The sequence below is a fragment of the Gracilinanus agilis genome, chromosome 1, assembly GCF_016433145.1.
Source record: "Gracilinanus agilis isolate LMUSP501 chromosome 1, AgileGrace, whole genome shotgun sequence".
Taxonomy (NCBI): Eukaryota; Metazoa; Chordata; class Mammalia; order Didelphimorphia; family Didelphidae; genus Gracilinanus; species Gracilinanus agilis.
The window spans coordinates 25659311-25675222 of NC_058130.1; the positions used below are offsets into that span (position 1 = coordinate 25659311).

Consider the following 15912-nt stretch of genomic DNA (forward strand, 5'->3'; position numbering starts at 1 on the left):
AGGGAGAGGAGAGGAGAGGAGAGGAGAGGAGAGGAGAGGAGAGGAGAGGAGAGGAGAGGAGAGGAGAGGAGAGGAGAGGAGAGGAGAGGAGAGGATGAATAATCATTGTCTTTGGGTTATCTGAAGGACCATCACATGGAAAGAGATTAAGCTAGTTCTTTCCAGAGAGCAAAGCTGTAAGGCTAGAAAAATAGGTAAAATTTACAAAAACAGATTTATATTAGGTGTAGGAAATACTCATTAACTCTTAAAGCTCTCCAAGTAAGGCATGAGCCCACTCAGGAGATTTGAGTCTCCTCTGACTCTCCAAACAAAAGTTAGATGTCCACTCATCAGGCACATTGACCAAGATATCCATTTGGGTTCGACTTGGCCTAGAAGGCCTCAGGTCCTTTCCAATTCTAAGATTCCCTTAATAATCCCGATCTATTTTTAAAGACACAGTTCATATGTCATTTATGCCTTTCCTCCTAGCCTGTGTGCTCCTTGAGAGCAGATACTGTCTTTCACCTTTCTTTGCATCTCCAGTGCCTAGTCTAGTATGTGTCCTTCCTTGAAAAGTACCAGCTCTATACTTTAATTATTTAAAATCCTGAATGAACTAGGCACTTGATCTCCCAAGGCCTCAGTTTCTTCTCATGTAAATTGATCAGGCATTCTTATCCTGAAATTCATGGATTTCATGGGAATCTATAGATTGATTTCAGAGGGCGAAACATAGATGGGAAGAAGCGATTGTATCTTTCTTTCCCCAATTTTTGCTTTTCTTTGTAATCATCTTTATTTTCATTAGTTTATGGTTTTCTTTAAAATTCGTTGCATTTTAGTGTATGTATTTAAAAACACTTTTCTTTGAAGGGTTCAGTAGGCTTCACCAGACTGCCCAAGGAGTCACCCATACATACAAAAGTTAAGAAACTCTAGACCCGATGACTAAGGAACCAAGGCCCCATTTTGTTCTAAATCTGGGATTCTTCAGCCTTAGCAGGAATCTCATGAACACTCAGTGGGCTCTCAAGAGAAACACATGAGTGGGGTTCTCTGGGAGTGGAACCTGATAGATAAGAAAGCTGGGTTAAGACTTTGTCTACTGAAGTATTTTGCTTGAATCCTGTTAAGATGGATTTACACAACTTATTAACTGGGTGACTGAAAATAAGCCATCTAAACTCATAGTACCTCTTTTCTCCTCATTTGGGAAATCGATCGTTGGGAAGAGGACCCTTTGTATACCTTAACACTCTATAGACATATGAGCTATTATTTCAACTTTGTTCAGCGGAACTCCCACTATGTCCTATGTTTTATGCCATGTGCTGGAGAAATAGATAAAAGTGCAAATAGTCCCTGACTTTAAGAAGTTTACATTCTATTGGGAGTTATTATTAAGTCTCAAAACCCAGTAGAGAATCATTCTGACTGACTATCATCTCAGCTCACCCCACAGTGCCCCATGCTCCAGAGAGGCTTCCATACCATAACCAACATCTTCTCTCCTTACCCCACTTACTCCAGTGATGACTTGTTTAGAAGTTCCCCAAAGGCCAGCCTTTCTCCTGCCACCATTGTGATCACTCCACATCCCTAACACCTCCCAATTTTCCCTACCTGGTAAATTAATCCCACATATTTAGAAAAAGGAAAAATAGCACTTTTTCCAGTTCAGTTCAAAGAATTTTTTTTCATTAACTTAACTGTGCAGAAGTCATTCTGCACAGTTTAAAGATTCCTGAGCTGGGAACCCAGAAACCTGGGTTCTCTGGTATCTGGGAATGTGCCGAGTTTCTAAAAATCCTGCAAAGTACAAAATTCAATATAAATATGAGGTGTATTATCTATAATGATATACCAAAGTCCTTCCCTCTCCTCAGCACAATGAGGCAGGTAGGTTAAATATATCTATGCCTATTTTACAGATGAGGAAGTTAAGACTCAAGCAAGTTAAATAATTTACTCTTGGATAACAAAGCTGGGGAGTGGAAGACTCAGGCCACGGAACGGGGTCCTCCTACCCCAAACCCAGTGCTCTTTATCTTTTGTCACAAAATTAAGTGCCTTCCCTTTCCATTTCTTGATCTCCTGTACTGAATTGCTTTGTTAAGTGGGAGTCTTTTGTCTCCCACCAGTGAGGACCACTTTCTCTAGGACTGGAGGAATACCGTCTAGCAATAATTTAGTTTTCAGGGCTGCGGCCCAGAAATGTCACTTGCGACTACACGCTTCTCCCAAGCACCATATTTCAAAAAGCCCATTTCTCGCATTGTAACTGGAGCATTCAAAATATTAGGTTATTAACCCCCTGAAAAATGCAATAAAATAGATGATTATCATCTAATGTTTTAATTATCACATTTTTAATCCAATTATGCGTGTTTAGTTTCCATCTTTCAAATTTCCTTTAATTAAAAATTACCTCCCGGCATAGCTCAGAGAAATAAGATGTTTGGCAGAATTTAACCAGTTGCAATGTAATGGTGAAAGAAAACATCAAGTGTGTTTGACCAGCTTGAGGCTTAATAGTTAACCATGACTTTGCAGACATTAAAAAAAAATTTCTAATTGATAACAAAAATTTAATCATGCCCAGATAACACTCAGTTTGCATTCCAATAAACCATTTCTTTTTCTAAATAAACCTCCCCTGACTGATTATTCATATTGTAGTTGAGAATGTTTAAAAATGAAAGACAGAGCTGGATGAAATGTAGACTGCTTAATACAGTGTGTATTTAATATAAAAGTCATACATTATTCATTTCTGCAATTTGAATAACTTTGAATTTAGCATCCCTGTTCCTCATCTTTCCCTTTGATGAACAATTAATTATTAAAATATAATATTGTCTGCATACAGGACCAAGAATTCTTGAAAGTCGCCAATGAACTTCATTCTCTTGCAGTCCTTTGATATAGTAATATGCAGTTCTTGCTTATTATTGCCTAATGGAATGAATGGTGATACAAGTGGAGTGTTTCAAATATTTTTCCAAACTCGTTAAGTGGTAAGGATGGGAATATATTGAATTCAAATGGCTAATTGGAACAAAAGTTTGAGGAGAAATGTTCCAGGCCATCTACATGATTGTGGATCTCCATCACCCTTTTTTAAGGACGGCATAAAATGGGCATTTATTGAGACTTTTTACATGGGAGGCTTCTTTAATGTCGGCTGTTAAGACTTTAGGCTTGAACTGTAATCATTCTTCTTTCCATTTTCCGTGAGTGAGCATTACCCAAGTAAGGAACAGATATATGATGACCCACTCGCACCTACCTACAGTTGGTCCATCATTCCTCATTTGGCTTCATTATGAGGCTTTGGTTACTACCCTGGGAATCCTTAACTAGTATCAAATCCTCAGTCTACAGAGAAGTGGACTTCCAATTCCAAGTGACTGAGTTAGATGTCGTTATTTCAAAGCAGCCTGGGTGGGGGCCACCTATAAAGACTCTGGCCTCAAAACTGAGTCCTTTAATGAAATGGTTTAAACACTGATTTTCCTATAGTACTTTAGGGAAAAAATGGAAAACATCTCCTACAAACAGTCTTTTTTTGTTTTATGGTCAAAGAACAGTCAGTGTGGCAATCGCTGAAGCGTTGGGTGGCTTCTTCTTTGGTCTGACCATTCATATATAGTCCACAAAGATGTTCATTGGGATACGTGAAGCACCAGAACTAAAGGAGAACAAACAGAAGCCAGCAGTGGCTTGCCACATAGAAGGCACAGAATCAACGCTCTTGTTGCTGCTATATCTGGGTCATGAGGTTTAATCAGACCCAAGGGATGAAACAATAAATGAGAGACTCAAAGGCAAGCACCTAGCACATTATAGGAGTGTTATAAATCCTGGTTGATTCCTTAAATCTAGGAAACAATGACGTAAAAGGTAAATCCCGTATTTGAAAGGAGGAAAAGTAAGGAGGAGTTAAAAAGGAGTCAGAGGCAAAGGAGGATAAGAAAAAGAAGGAAAGTAAGAGGAGAAAGAGGAAGAAACCAGATATAATAAATAAATAAACAAACAAACAAACAAATAACTTCAACATTATGGGAGGCCATCTTGAGGGACTCATCTTCCCTCATTATCCTGTCTGCCATTAAGGTTGTACCAAGGAGTCTTTAAATGAGCCAAAAGAGATGATCTTGCTCACATTTTTATTCAACGGAAGGAAGTCATTATTTTATCCACCTGTATCACAGTCATTTAAATGTAAAATAATAATCATAGGGTAGGTACTTGACCCAGGACAAGGATCATTTCCATTGAACCCTAGTAGACAAAGAAACAAATGAAAGGTGAAGAAAAATAGATTAGATAAAAAATTCTTAGACACCACTTCATTCCTATCAGATTGGCTAATATCATCAGAAAGGAAAGTGACAAATGTTTGAGGGGATGTGGGGAAAAAATTGACATACTAACATACTTTTGATGAAATTATGAACAGGTAAAGTCATTCTGGAGAGCAATCTGAACCATGCCCAAAGGGCTATAAAGTTGTGCATAGCTTTCCCCCCCCCCCTTTTTCCCTATACTTGATTTTTTGTAATAAAGCAAACTTTTAAAATCAAAACCCCAAATCATATACCCATATAAACAAATGATGCCATTTGTTTTTCTTCTGTGTTTGTACTCCCACAGTTCTTTCTCTCAATATGGATAGTATCCTTTAGGATTGTCTTGTAGTAGCAAAGTCCATTACATTGGATTGACCCACCGTGTTTCACTTTCTGTGTATGATGTCCTCTTGGTTCTGCTCGTTTCACTCTGTATCAGTTCCTGGAGGTTCTTCCAGTTCATATAGAAATCCTCCAGTTCATCTTTCCTTACATGTGCATTCCTTTTAAAAAGCCAGCAATACCACTATTGGGTCTGTATCCCAAAGAAATCAAAGATGGGGGAAAGGGCCTATGTGTACAAAAATATTGATAGTGGTTCTTTTTGTAGTGACAAAGAATTGGAAATTGAGGGGGATATCCACCAATTGGGGAAATGACTGAACAAGTTGTGGTATATGGTTTTAATGAAATACTGTTGTACCACAAGAAATGACAAACACAATCAATTCAGAAAAATCTGGAAAAACTTATATGAACTGATACAAAATGAAGTGAGAAAAACCAGGAGAACACTGTATGCAGTAATAGTGCTATTGTAGGATGATCTACTGTGATGGACTAAACTATTATCAGCAAAGCAAAATTCCAAGATAATTCCAAGAGACTCTTGATGAAAAATGTTTTCCACAGTCAAAGAAGGAACTGTTAGTCTGATTGCAGTCAAAGTATGTCGTTTTTTTCTCTGTTTCTTTCATGAGATTTTTTTTCCTTGAATGTGCGATGTATGTCTTCTTTGACAGCATAAGGAATATGGAAATATGTATTGCATGACAACACTGGCACAATCTGTATCAAATTATTTACCTCCTGAAGGAGGGTAGAGGAGAGGGAGGAGGAGAGAGAATCTGAATCACAAAATGTCAGATAACAGCTATTAAAAAGTGTTTCTACATAAATTTGGGAAAAAACACATATGTAAAAGATTAATTAAGATGATGTATGTAACATGTTTGATGAACTTTAAAGAACTACATAAATTAAATTCAACAAACATTTATTAAGCAATACTAAAAAGAAGTCTCTACTGCTATTACTGCTATAGGCAACTCTTTCTATGGTATTAACAATGTGATGATCTAAAGAGGGGGATAGAGTTTCCATGCCAAGACTTTCCCACACTGATTAAATTCCTACTTTAGATAAATCAACAGAATTCTATAGAAGGCTCTGGAGAAATAACGCCAAAAATCAGTTTCTATCTTAAGGAATCTTATATCCTACTAATAAGATACCTCAAGTACACCAATAAAAATAAATGTAAGAAAATTAAAGTAGGTAGTCGGGAAAGATGTTTTTTAAAGATGGCTCCTGGGGGCAGCTGGGTAGCTCAGTGGATTCAGAGTCAGGCCTAGAGATGGGAGGTCCTAGGTTCAAATTTGACCTCAGACACTTCCCAGCTGTGTGACCCTGGACAAGTCACTTGACCTCCATCGCCTACCCTTACCACTCTTCTGCCTTGGAGCCAATAAACAGTACTGACTCCAAGATGGAAGGTGAGGGTTATTTTAAAAATAAATAAACAAAATAAAGATGGCACCTGTACTGCTTCCTTAAGGAAATCTGGAGTTCTGATGGGGTGGAGGTAAAGAAAGAATTCATTCCAGGCATCAAAAGCAACTATACAAATGCTATAATCTATCAATCAACAAGTATTTTTAAGCATCTATTTTTTTTGCCAAGCATTTTACTAGATGCTAGGGGATACAAAGCCAAAGAGTAAAGCTGACTCTACTCTTTACAAGCCAAAGGAAGATGGAATTTTTGGTTTGGGGAAAGGGTGAGAGCATGTTATAGAGAGTAATGTGACATAAAACTCAAAAAATAGATGATAGCTTGATTGTGGAGGGCTTCCTATTCCAAGCTTAGGAAACTTATTTATCCAAAGTCAAGAGGAAGCCAACTAAAGTCCTTGGAGTTGCAGGATGATATGGTCCTGTGCTCTAAAAATATGCATTTGACAACAGTGTGGAAAATAGATTAATGAGTAGAGTCCAAAAGGAAGGGGGCCAATTATGGATTTATTTCAATAGTTTAAGCAAGAGGTGGTGAGTGCTTGAACTTAGATGGTTGCAGTGTGAATGGAGAGAAGGTGATAAATAGGAGAAATGCTATAGAAGTTGAATCAACAAAACTTGGCAGCTGATTCGGAGCAGGTGTTGAGGAAGAAACAAGAGTCAAGGATGGATCCCACATTACAAACTGGTGTCTTTAGTCAATCAGTCAACAGATATTTATCAAGCAATTACTATGTGTCAGGTACTATGCTAAGGGCTGTGGTACAAAGAAAGGCAACTCCCAGAAACACTTCACATTAGGAAAACACTAGATATTGCCTAGTAATGGATCAGACCTTTTTCACTTTCAACAACTGAGTGGAAGATGACTTGGAGGCAAAGAAGGTCATTGGAAAGCTATTATGAGAGGCAGGTAGAAGGCTTAGTGGATTGAGAGCCAAGCCTAGAGTCTGAAAGCCCTAGATTCAAATTTGGCCTCAGGAACTTCCTACCTGTGTGACCCTGGGCAAGTCACTTGACCCATATTGCCTAGAAATGTATCCTATTGATTCTAAGAAGGAAGGGACGGGTTTTGAAAAGAAAGCTATAACAATAGTGCAAGCAAGAAATGATGGGGGCCCATAGTAGAGTAGTGGCCTTGTTCAGTAGAGAGAAAAGGTGACTTAGGTTTGATGTTGCAAAAGATGACTTGACAAGACTTGGTGATAGACTAGCTATGTGGAGTAAGCCAGAAGAGGAGATGAAGATGATGCAAAAGTAAAAAGAATATTTGGATGCATGACTCCTTTGGGAAAGAAATAATTTATGGTTTTGACATAATCTTAAGCTCTAATAGAAACACCAGAGATTTTTTAAACAAACTCCTTTATATGAAAAATAAGGGAATGAAGACCTGGAGAGAGGAGATGATTTTCTCAAGGACAAGGTACTGAAGGGACCTTTAGATGGAAGTTTTCCATCATGTAACTGGTGTAACGTGAGCATAGAGTTCAGGAGGGAGATTAAGATTCGAGCTGCAGATGGGAGAATCATGTCTGCAGGGTTGATCACTGAACCCCTGAGAGGTGGTGAGATCCCAGAGAGAGACTGTAAAGAGAAAAGAGGACCGAACCAACAGCCTGTTGTTAAGGACACCCCACACTTAATGGGTGAGAATTGAGTGAGTCATAATTTAGCAAAGAGAAGGCTGAGTTGGCAGGAAGAACATCCAGGAAAAAAAGGCTGGTCAGCAATGGGAAAAGCTGCAGAAATAACAGAGAAAATAAACATTGTGGAAAGGCCAAAGGATAGAGCAACTAAGAAACGATTGGTAATCTTGGAGAGAGCAGTCTGAGTCTAGTGATGGGGCCAGATGCCAGACTCAAAGGGGTTAAGAAGTGAAAGACATGAAAGCAAGGAACAGAGAAGACTTTTTTTCTCCAAGAAAAGCCCATCCCTTGCCTGTGAAAAGGAGAAAGTCAAGTGAGGAGTATTGTCATCTCCCCCCAGATCTCAGTTCCCTTATTTGTCAAATAAAGGAATTTGATTAAAGAATCTCTAGTGTTTCTTCCAGAATTAAGGTTCTGATTCTGTGACTCCATCTAGACCTCTCATAAAACCTTTACTTCTTAACCTAAGGTCTTTGGCCTTGAATTTTCAATATTTCGATTACTATTTTGATTTCATTTGGTCTCATAATCCTCTGTATTTTATGCATTTACAAGCATGATTCTGAGAAGGGAATCTCTAGGTTTCCCTATAGCCCAAGTGACTAAGACACAGAAAAGGTTCAGAATCCCTATTTTAGAAGATGATCGTGATGGTGGCTATTAATTGATTCTGCAAACAATTAAGTGCCTACTACTATGTGCACTGCATAATACTAGGAACAAGGGTTTTGTTTTTAAACATTTATTTTCTGTCTTATAACTGATATTATAATGATTATTGGTTCCAAGAAGTAAGGACTAGGCAAATTGGGTTCAGTGACTTTTATTGGGAAAAGTTTTCTATACTTTTTTGCTTTCATATCTTCCCCAGTGTTCATTTCTTAACCCCTTTTTATGATCTGGCCTCTGACTCCATCACTAGTCTCAAATTGCTCTCTCCAAGGTTACCATGATGTAGTTCATTGTCCTTTCTACAATGTTTATCTCTACAATGTTTATTTCTTCTATCCTTCTATAGCTTGTTATACGGTTAACCAGCACTTTTCCCTGGAGGTTCTCCCTGGGTTCTGTGCCATCTCAGTCTTCTTTACCTATCACACAGCTAGAAAGTGTTTGAGACCAAATTTGATCTCAGGACCTCCCGTCTCCACGCCTGGCTCTCTAACCAATGAGCTACCTACCTGCACCAGAGTTAGGGATTCTAAAACAAAGTACCTTGTCTGCAAGGACCTTATATTCTCAAACAATTACAATCATTAAACAGGTTCATAAATTCAATATAATTTGAGAAGGCATAGAACAGTGACAGTGAGGGATATTCAGGAATGGTTTTCTATGGGTGGTGACACTTAGGTTGAACCTTGAAAGAAACTGAACATTTTAAGGTCTTTAGTGACTATGGCTATAACACAGGGGAGAGCTCTTTTTCTCTCTGTGATTCTGTCTTTTGGCAGTAACTTCTGACCAGTTTAAATCTGGAATCCCCTGCCTGGGCAGCTGTGGCCACTCCTCAGAGGACAAGGACAGATGGTCTTTTTTTCAGCCGAGTCTGAAATGGCAAGAGTGATTCCTGAACTGCCCTCAGAGTCCCAGATGAAGCTACCAGCCTCAATAGAGGACCCTGATAGAATGGATTTCACTCAGAGTCCCTTTAAGGTTTCAAAGGGGGATGTTTTGCTGGATGTTCACTTTTAAAGCTGTCTAGAGTGATAACTCCAGATAGATTTTTTTTCTCTTGCAAAACTAGTTGTAAATTTGATCTCTTCATAACCTCTGTGCATTATTTATTTAACATTGTAGATTTAACGACATTTGGGGAAAGGAAAGAAAAAATAAACAAAGATTTTTTAACTTCTATTTTGTGACACTCAGTCAGTCAATAAGCATTTGTTAAACTTCTACTTTGTACCAGGTACTGTGCTAAGCACTAGGGCAGTCAAAGAAAATAAAACAGTATTTATGCTAATTATTATCATAACAGTAATATATAATTATTGTGTTATACCAATTATGACAACAGTAATGTACATATTAGGAGACAGTTGGGTAGCTCAGTGTATAGAACACTGAGTCTGGTGTCAGGAAGACCTGAGTTCAAATCTAGCCTCAACTACTTCTTAGTTGTATGACCCTGGGCAAGTCACTTAACTTCTGTTTGCCTTAATCCATGAAATCCACTAGAGAAGAAAATAGCAAACCCTTCCAGTATCTTTGCCAAGAAAATCCCATGGACGATATGGACACTGGATCGTAAAGAGAAATACATGAATGAATCACTGAACAACAACAAATATAAATAGTCTCATTGTCCTGACTGCCACTCAATCTCACCAGAAGATACCTTCATTAGGCTTATATCCCAGGACTTTTGATGAGTTGTAGAAAAGATATTATATTCATGTGTTGAACGGTCCACAGAATATAAAGAGTTAAAACCAAAAAATAGGGTTATATGTCAATTCCATTGTATGAGATGAAAAAAATGAGATGATACTAATTATAATGGTAATAATAAAGCATAGGAGATGGAGATCTGGCCTCAGAGTCAGAAAGTCTTGAGTTCAAGTCCTGTCTCTAACACATAGTGGCCCTGTGACCCAGGGCAAGTCTCTTAACCCCTCATTATCCAGTACCCAGAACTGCAGAACAGGAGGCAGTCTTCATTGGCAGGTGGTTTTCCTCATCCAGATCTCCCTATATTGATTTTAGCAATATTGGCATTATAGTTTACAGTTTGCAAAAAGCCCTGTATTTTGTGATGCCATGTGATCTGATTCTCTTTTTAATTCCTTCTCTATAGGAGAGAAAATTAAAGGTGATAGAAATTATGTGATTTACCTTGGGTCCCACAGCTTATAAATTCTGAGGCAGAATTTAAACTCAGGACTTCCTGACTCTTGAATCTAGCACTTTATCTCCTATGCGATTCTGCTTCCCAAAATAAAAATCCTCCCTGGCCTACAGGAGCTTCCATTCTACTAGTTCCTGCAACATGTTCCTTGTTAAGTAAATAGAAATAATGCCAATTCTGGAGTTCTAGGACTTGGGCTTAAATGCTGCCCCAGTGTGACGTTGAGCAAGTCACTGAACCTCTGCGCCTGAAATCCTACTCTATAAAATGAGGGAGGGAGTTGGACTCCTGTTCTTCCAACTCTAACTCTAGGATTCTGTAAATATGTGATTTGATATTTATAAACTTTGCTGTAATTTTAAAAATAGATGGAAAGTAAATAAAGTGAGAAAGTCTTCTGTCTCTGTTAAGTCTTTCCCCTTGATCCTAAGGCAGGGCACTATGGGTCATTGGCTGGCTCATCTGTTTCACTCACCAATACAATTTAGAAGAAAATATGGTTCCTCCAAAGTTGCTAAAGCAAAGTCCACCCAGACCCTCTCTCTTCAGCTCTGTTTTCATTATTTTTCCAACCCAGAAAACACAGAAGCAGCCAAGCACAAATCTGACCGTCCTGGCTATGCCAGTGTGCACTCTGTCTGGTAGCCGGGATATTAACTCAAGCTACAGCTTACAGTTAAAAGCCCTTAAATTAAAGCCGTTCATTATTGGCAAGTTTGGGCTGAAATTTAAAGTGACTTTCTAGATTCAAGAGAGAGTAGAAAGGACAAAGATGAGGTTAGGGAGAAAGTAAAGCCATGGCAAGACTCTCAGATTCAGTGCAGAAATGAACATAAAAGAGCCCAGATAACAGAATTATGATGGGTGTGCTTTCCTCAGGCTCTTTTCTCTCTCCCTTCCTCCCTCCTTCCCACCTCCTTCCCTGCTCTGCTTTTCTTCTTCTTGTCGTCCCCCCAACCACCACGTCCCTGCTTTTCTCCCATCCTCTCTCTCAGCTTTTCTTCATCTATCCCTCATGGGAGGCAGCAATTGGCACCATTTTACCCATTTTACAGGTGAGGGCATCCCCTGGCAGTAAGGAAACTTTCTACTCCAAGTGAGTGACTAGAGGAATGATAGGATCCCCCTCCTGAGAAGAAGGAGTGTGGTTAGTAGAGGTGAGATGTGGGTAGGTCTTGGCCACCTGGGGCATGTGATACATTGCTGGTGGAGCCTTTTCAAATTTGCATCAGCATTTGAATGCCTGGTTTAAACTCAAATGATCATAGTTTTGGAACTGAAGGAAAGCTTAAATATCACAAGAGCAGTCTCATTTTATAGGCAAGGAAACTGAGGCACAGAAACATTAAGAATCTCATCATCACAAGGTTTCAAGGGTCAGAGGTGGATAGATTAGATAGATTGAAAAATAAATGAATGGATGGGTAGATAGACAAACACACAGAAAGACAGATAAGACAGACAGATAAGATAGATAGATAGATAGATAGATAGATAGATAGATAGATAGATAGATAGATAGATANAGATAGATAGATAGATAGATAGATAGATAGATAGATAGATAGATAGATAGATGTGTAGATAGATAGATAGACAGACAGATAGATAGATAGATAGATAGACAGACAGACAGACAGATAGAGAGTAGATAGATGGATAGATAGATAGTTAGTAGATGGATAGATTAGATAGAGAGAGAGAGTAGATAGATGGGTAGATAGATAGATAGTAGATGGATAGATTAGATAGATAGATAGATAGATAGATAGATAGATAGTAGATAGATGGATAGATAGAAAGATAGACAAAGAGAGAGAGTGAGAGAGAGATGAGTAGGTAGGTAGATAGATGGATAGATAGATGATAGAGAAGTAGATGGATGGATAGACAGATGGATGGATCGGCAATTGATAAATAGAACATTTAGTAAGTACTTACCATATGTCAGGTAGTCTGCTAAGTACAAGGGATACAAACACAAATTATATTCTTAGTTGATAAAGACATTGCTATTATTGTTATAATTATTATCATTATTAGCTAGCAAGTATATAGAGTTGAGTATGTGCCAGGTACCGTGCAAAGCGCTTTATAGTTATCATTTCATTTGATGCTTTCAACAACAAATAATACCCAGGAGGTAGGTATTATTATTAAACCCACTTTCCAGCTGAGGAAACTGAAACAAACAACTTGTCTTGGATCATGTGCTAGTACGTGTCTGAGCCCAGGTCTGAACTCAGATCTCTCTGACTCTAGGCTTAGTGCTCTATCTACTACACCAACTAGTTGCCTCCACATATAGGGAAGCCAGAAGGAAACGGAAGGTCCCTCAAGGAATGAAAGTGATTGGTAAGGAAGAGGGAAGAATGCTGGAGAGAGGATGCATGAGTGAAATGGAGTGCTGCTGTGACCTCTCCTAAAATCATGATCTAGGCAGGTGGTCAGCAGTAAGGAGAGCTGGGGCCGTAGAGCCAGAGGTTCTTCTGAGGTGGCAAGGAGATGGACAAAGAGGAAGAAGAAAATTCTAAAGAGTGGAATTGGGAGAGAGTTGGGATTTGAAGCCAAGTCTTATGACTGTGGAGACAACATTCTTTTCTATTGTGCTGTTGCATCCTTAAAGGGAAACGAGGAAACTAAATCATAGGAAAATTGAAGTGCCATTTTTCTAGTCACAAATAGTAATCAGCAAAGTGGGGTTTGGAACCCAGAGCCCCTAACTCCAAATCCAGCTCTTTCCCCCCTGTATTCTATTCCCCTCTGAACTCTTTTGAACTGGACAGTCAGGGAAACTAAGACCCCTACAGATTAAATGCTTCCAAGCTAGTCAGTGTCCGAGATGGGTTCCTGACTCTTGTTCCCTGTGTGCTCTAGGCATTAATCAAGCCTAGAAAACTCTCGAGCCCTTGAGTTGCAGCCTTTCTCAGGAAACCACTTACACAAGATGATTAACTAAAAGTGACTTACTGTAGTAAGTCATTTCACTGTTGAGAGATGGGAACTCTCTGCTGAGAGGATTCTGTCAGAACTCATTCACAAGTCTTTTCCTTAAAACAATGTAATATTGATGTCATACATCATATAGAGATTCATGCTAAATGTATAATTCCAAATGGCTAATACCATGGTTGGGAAAAGGAACAGTAGAGTGGTTTAGGGACTAGAGGACTAGCCTTATGGTCAGAAAGTCCCTTTGCTGACAAATCCTAGCTGGGTTAAACTCTCAGGGCCCATAAAGTTTCTGAATTTGCACAAGTAGAGAGAATTTACACACAGGAATTCTTTAGAATGATGAAATCATAGGTCTGGGAGAGAGAAACAGAGACACAGACACACACACACACACACACACACACACACACAGAGAGAGAGAGAGAGAGAGAGAGAGAGAGAGAGAGAGAGAGAGAGAGAGGAGTCAAGCACACTTAGCATTCATTCCTATTAATATAATTTCTAAATTGATACTAGTTGACCAGTGTTCTACCCATTTCCGACTCATTTTTAAAGCTCTCTGTGAAGAAAATTGATTTTTTTTTCAGTTCTAGCAGGTTTTTTTGCTCTTTCCTGGGAGAGATCTGGGGATATTTTCAGCCAGTGGAAACTTATAGATAATTTCATCACCTAGTTCTACCCTGATTTTACAGAGGAGGAAAATGAAACATTGAGATATAGTGACTTGTCCACAGTCACTAGATAATAAGAAGCAAAGCTGGGATTTGAACTCAGGTTCTCTGACTCCAAAGCTATTCTCCACTATACCAAGGTGCTAGGTACCCAGGTGGCACCGTGGATAATGTCACTCCTGGAGTAATGAAAACTCATCTTCCTTAGTTCAATTCTGGTCTCAGATACTTGCTGGATGACCCTATGCAAGTCACTTAACCCTCTCTCTGCCTCAGTTTCCTCATCTGTCAAATGAGCTAGAGAAAGAAGTGGTAAATCATTCCAGTCTCTTTACAAAGAAAATCCCAAAAGGGGTTACAAAGAGTCAGACACAACTGAACCCCCACAATAATACCAAGTTGTCACAGCCTGTAAAAGAAACTAGTTTCTAGCAACATAGTTTTTGTGCTTCATAGGATGAGTCAGTCATGTTGGAAAAGTGAGAGATGCCTGATGGACACTCTGTGAACTACATCACTAGCTATAAAATGTCAAAGGGAAATGGACTGACTGGATAGCACAAAGGAGAGTCATGCAAGATGGGGCAAGAATGAAAAGGTTGCCATTGGTATCATTAGGTGCAAAGCCCACATGGATGAGTTCCCAGGTCCATTCTTTATTGTATAATAGAACCCGATCTTCGGGTGCTCAATGAACGTATGGATTTGGAGACATCACAGGAGACCTTGTGATTCCTTCTCCTCCCTGCCTCTCAATAACACCAGCCCTTCCCATCAAAACTACAGAACTGGGGTTGGCCAACCTTAGGGTTCAAACCTGTCTACCAGCTCTTTTGTAAGGTCATTGAGCTAAGACTGGCTTTTACATTCTAAATCCAATTCCAACCCCTACTATAGACAGTAAAGGAGAATACAGCATGCCTACCCCCTATAGCATAAGTTTTTCCCCAATATCAGAGTTAAATCAGTCAGTCAATCAACAAATATGTATCAAGGGCTTCCTATGTGCTAGGTACTATGCTAGGCATTTGAGATGCAAAGAAAGGCAAAAAAAAAAAAATATCCCCCCCAAAAAAACTCACAGTCTCATGAGAGAGACAATATGCAAATAAATGTGTACATCCATGAGTGCTAATGAGAAGTAATTCCAGAGGGAAGTCACTAACTGCAAAAGGGGAAACCAGGAAAAAGCCTTCTGCACAAGTTGGGATCTGAACTGAGAGATGAAGGGAGAAGTAATTAAAGACTCCTTCGGTAGAAGTGAGAGTGATGTCTTTGCTTTTCTTTTTAACAGAGAAGGAAACCTTTCTGGATCCTTTTGTTCTTCGGGATCTCCTGCCAGCATCCCTAGGAAGCTATTACCGCTATACCGGTTCCTTGACCACCCCACCGTGTAGTGAAATCGTTGAGTGGATTGTTTTCCGGAGGCCTGTTCCCATCTCTTACCATCAGGTAGATCTGAAACCAAAATTGATCATCTTTGTTTTGACTTGTTTTAAGATGCATTCTCATCCAGCACTGCCCAGATCAACCTAGACCTTGCAGCCTATAATATTCCTGGCACTTTGCTAGGTCTTTTATGTGTGTGATTATCTCTCTCTCTCTCTCTCTCTCTCTCTCTCTCTCTCTCTCTCTCTCTCTCTCTCTCTCTCT

At 39.2% G+C, this 15912-nt stretch overlaps 1 protein-coding gene across 1 annotated transcript in view; it reads left to right on the forward strand.

Annotated features, from left to right (window-relative positions):
- Window positions 1–15912, forward strand: part of PTPRG (protein tyrosine phosphatase receptor type G) — an 816071-nt gene that overhangs the window by 630701 nt on the left and 169458 nt on the right. The window contains exon 7 of the mRNA XM_044675683.1: window positions 15554–15711. Coding sequence (XP_044531618.1) covers window positions 15554–15711 — 158 coding nt within the window. The remainder of the gene's footprint in view (window positions 1–15553; window positions 15712–15912) is intronic.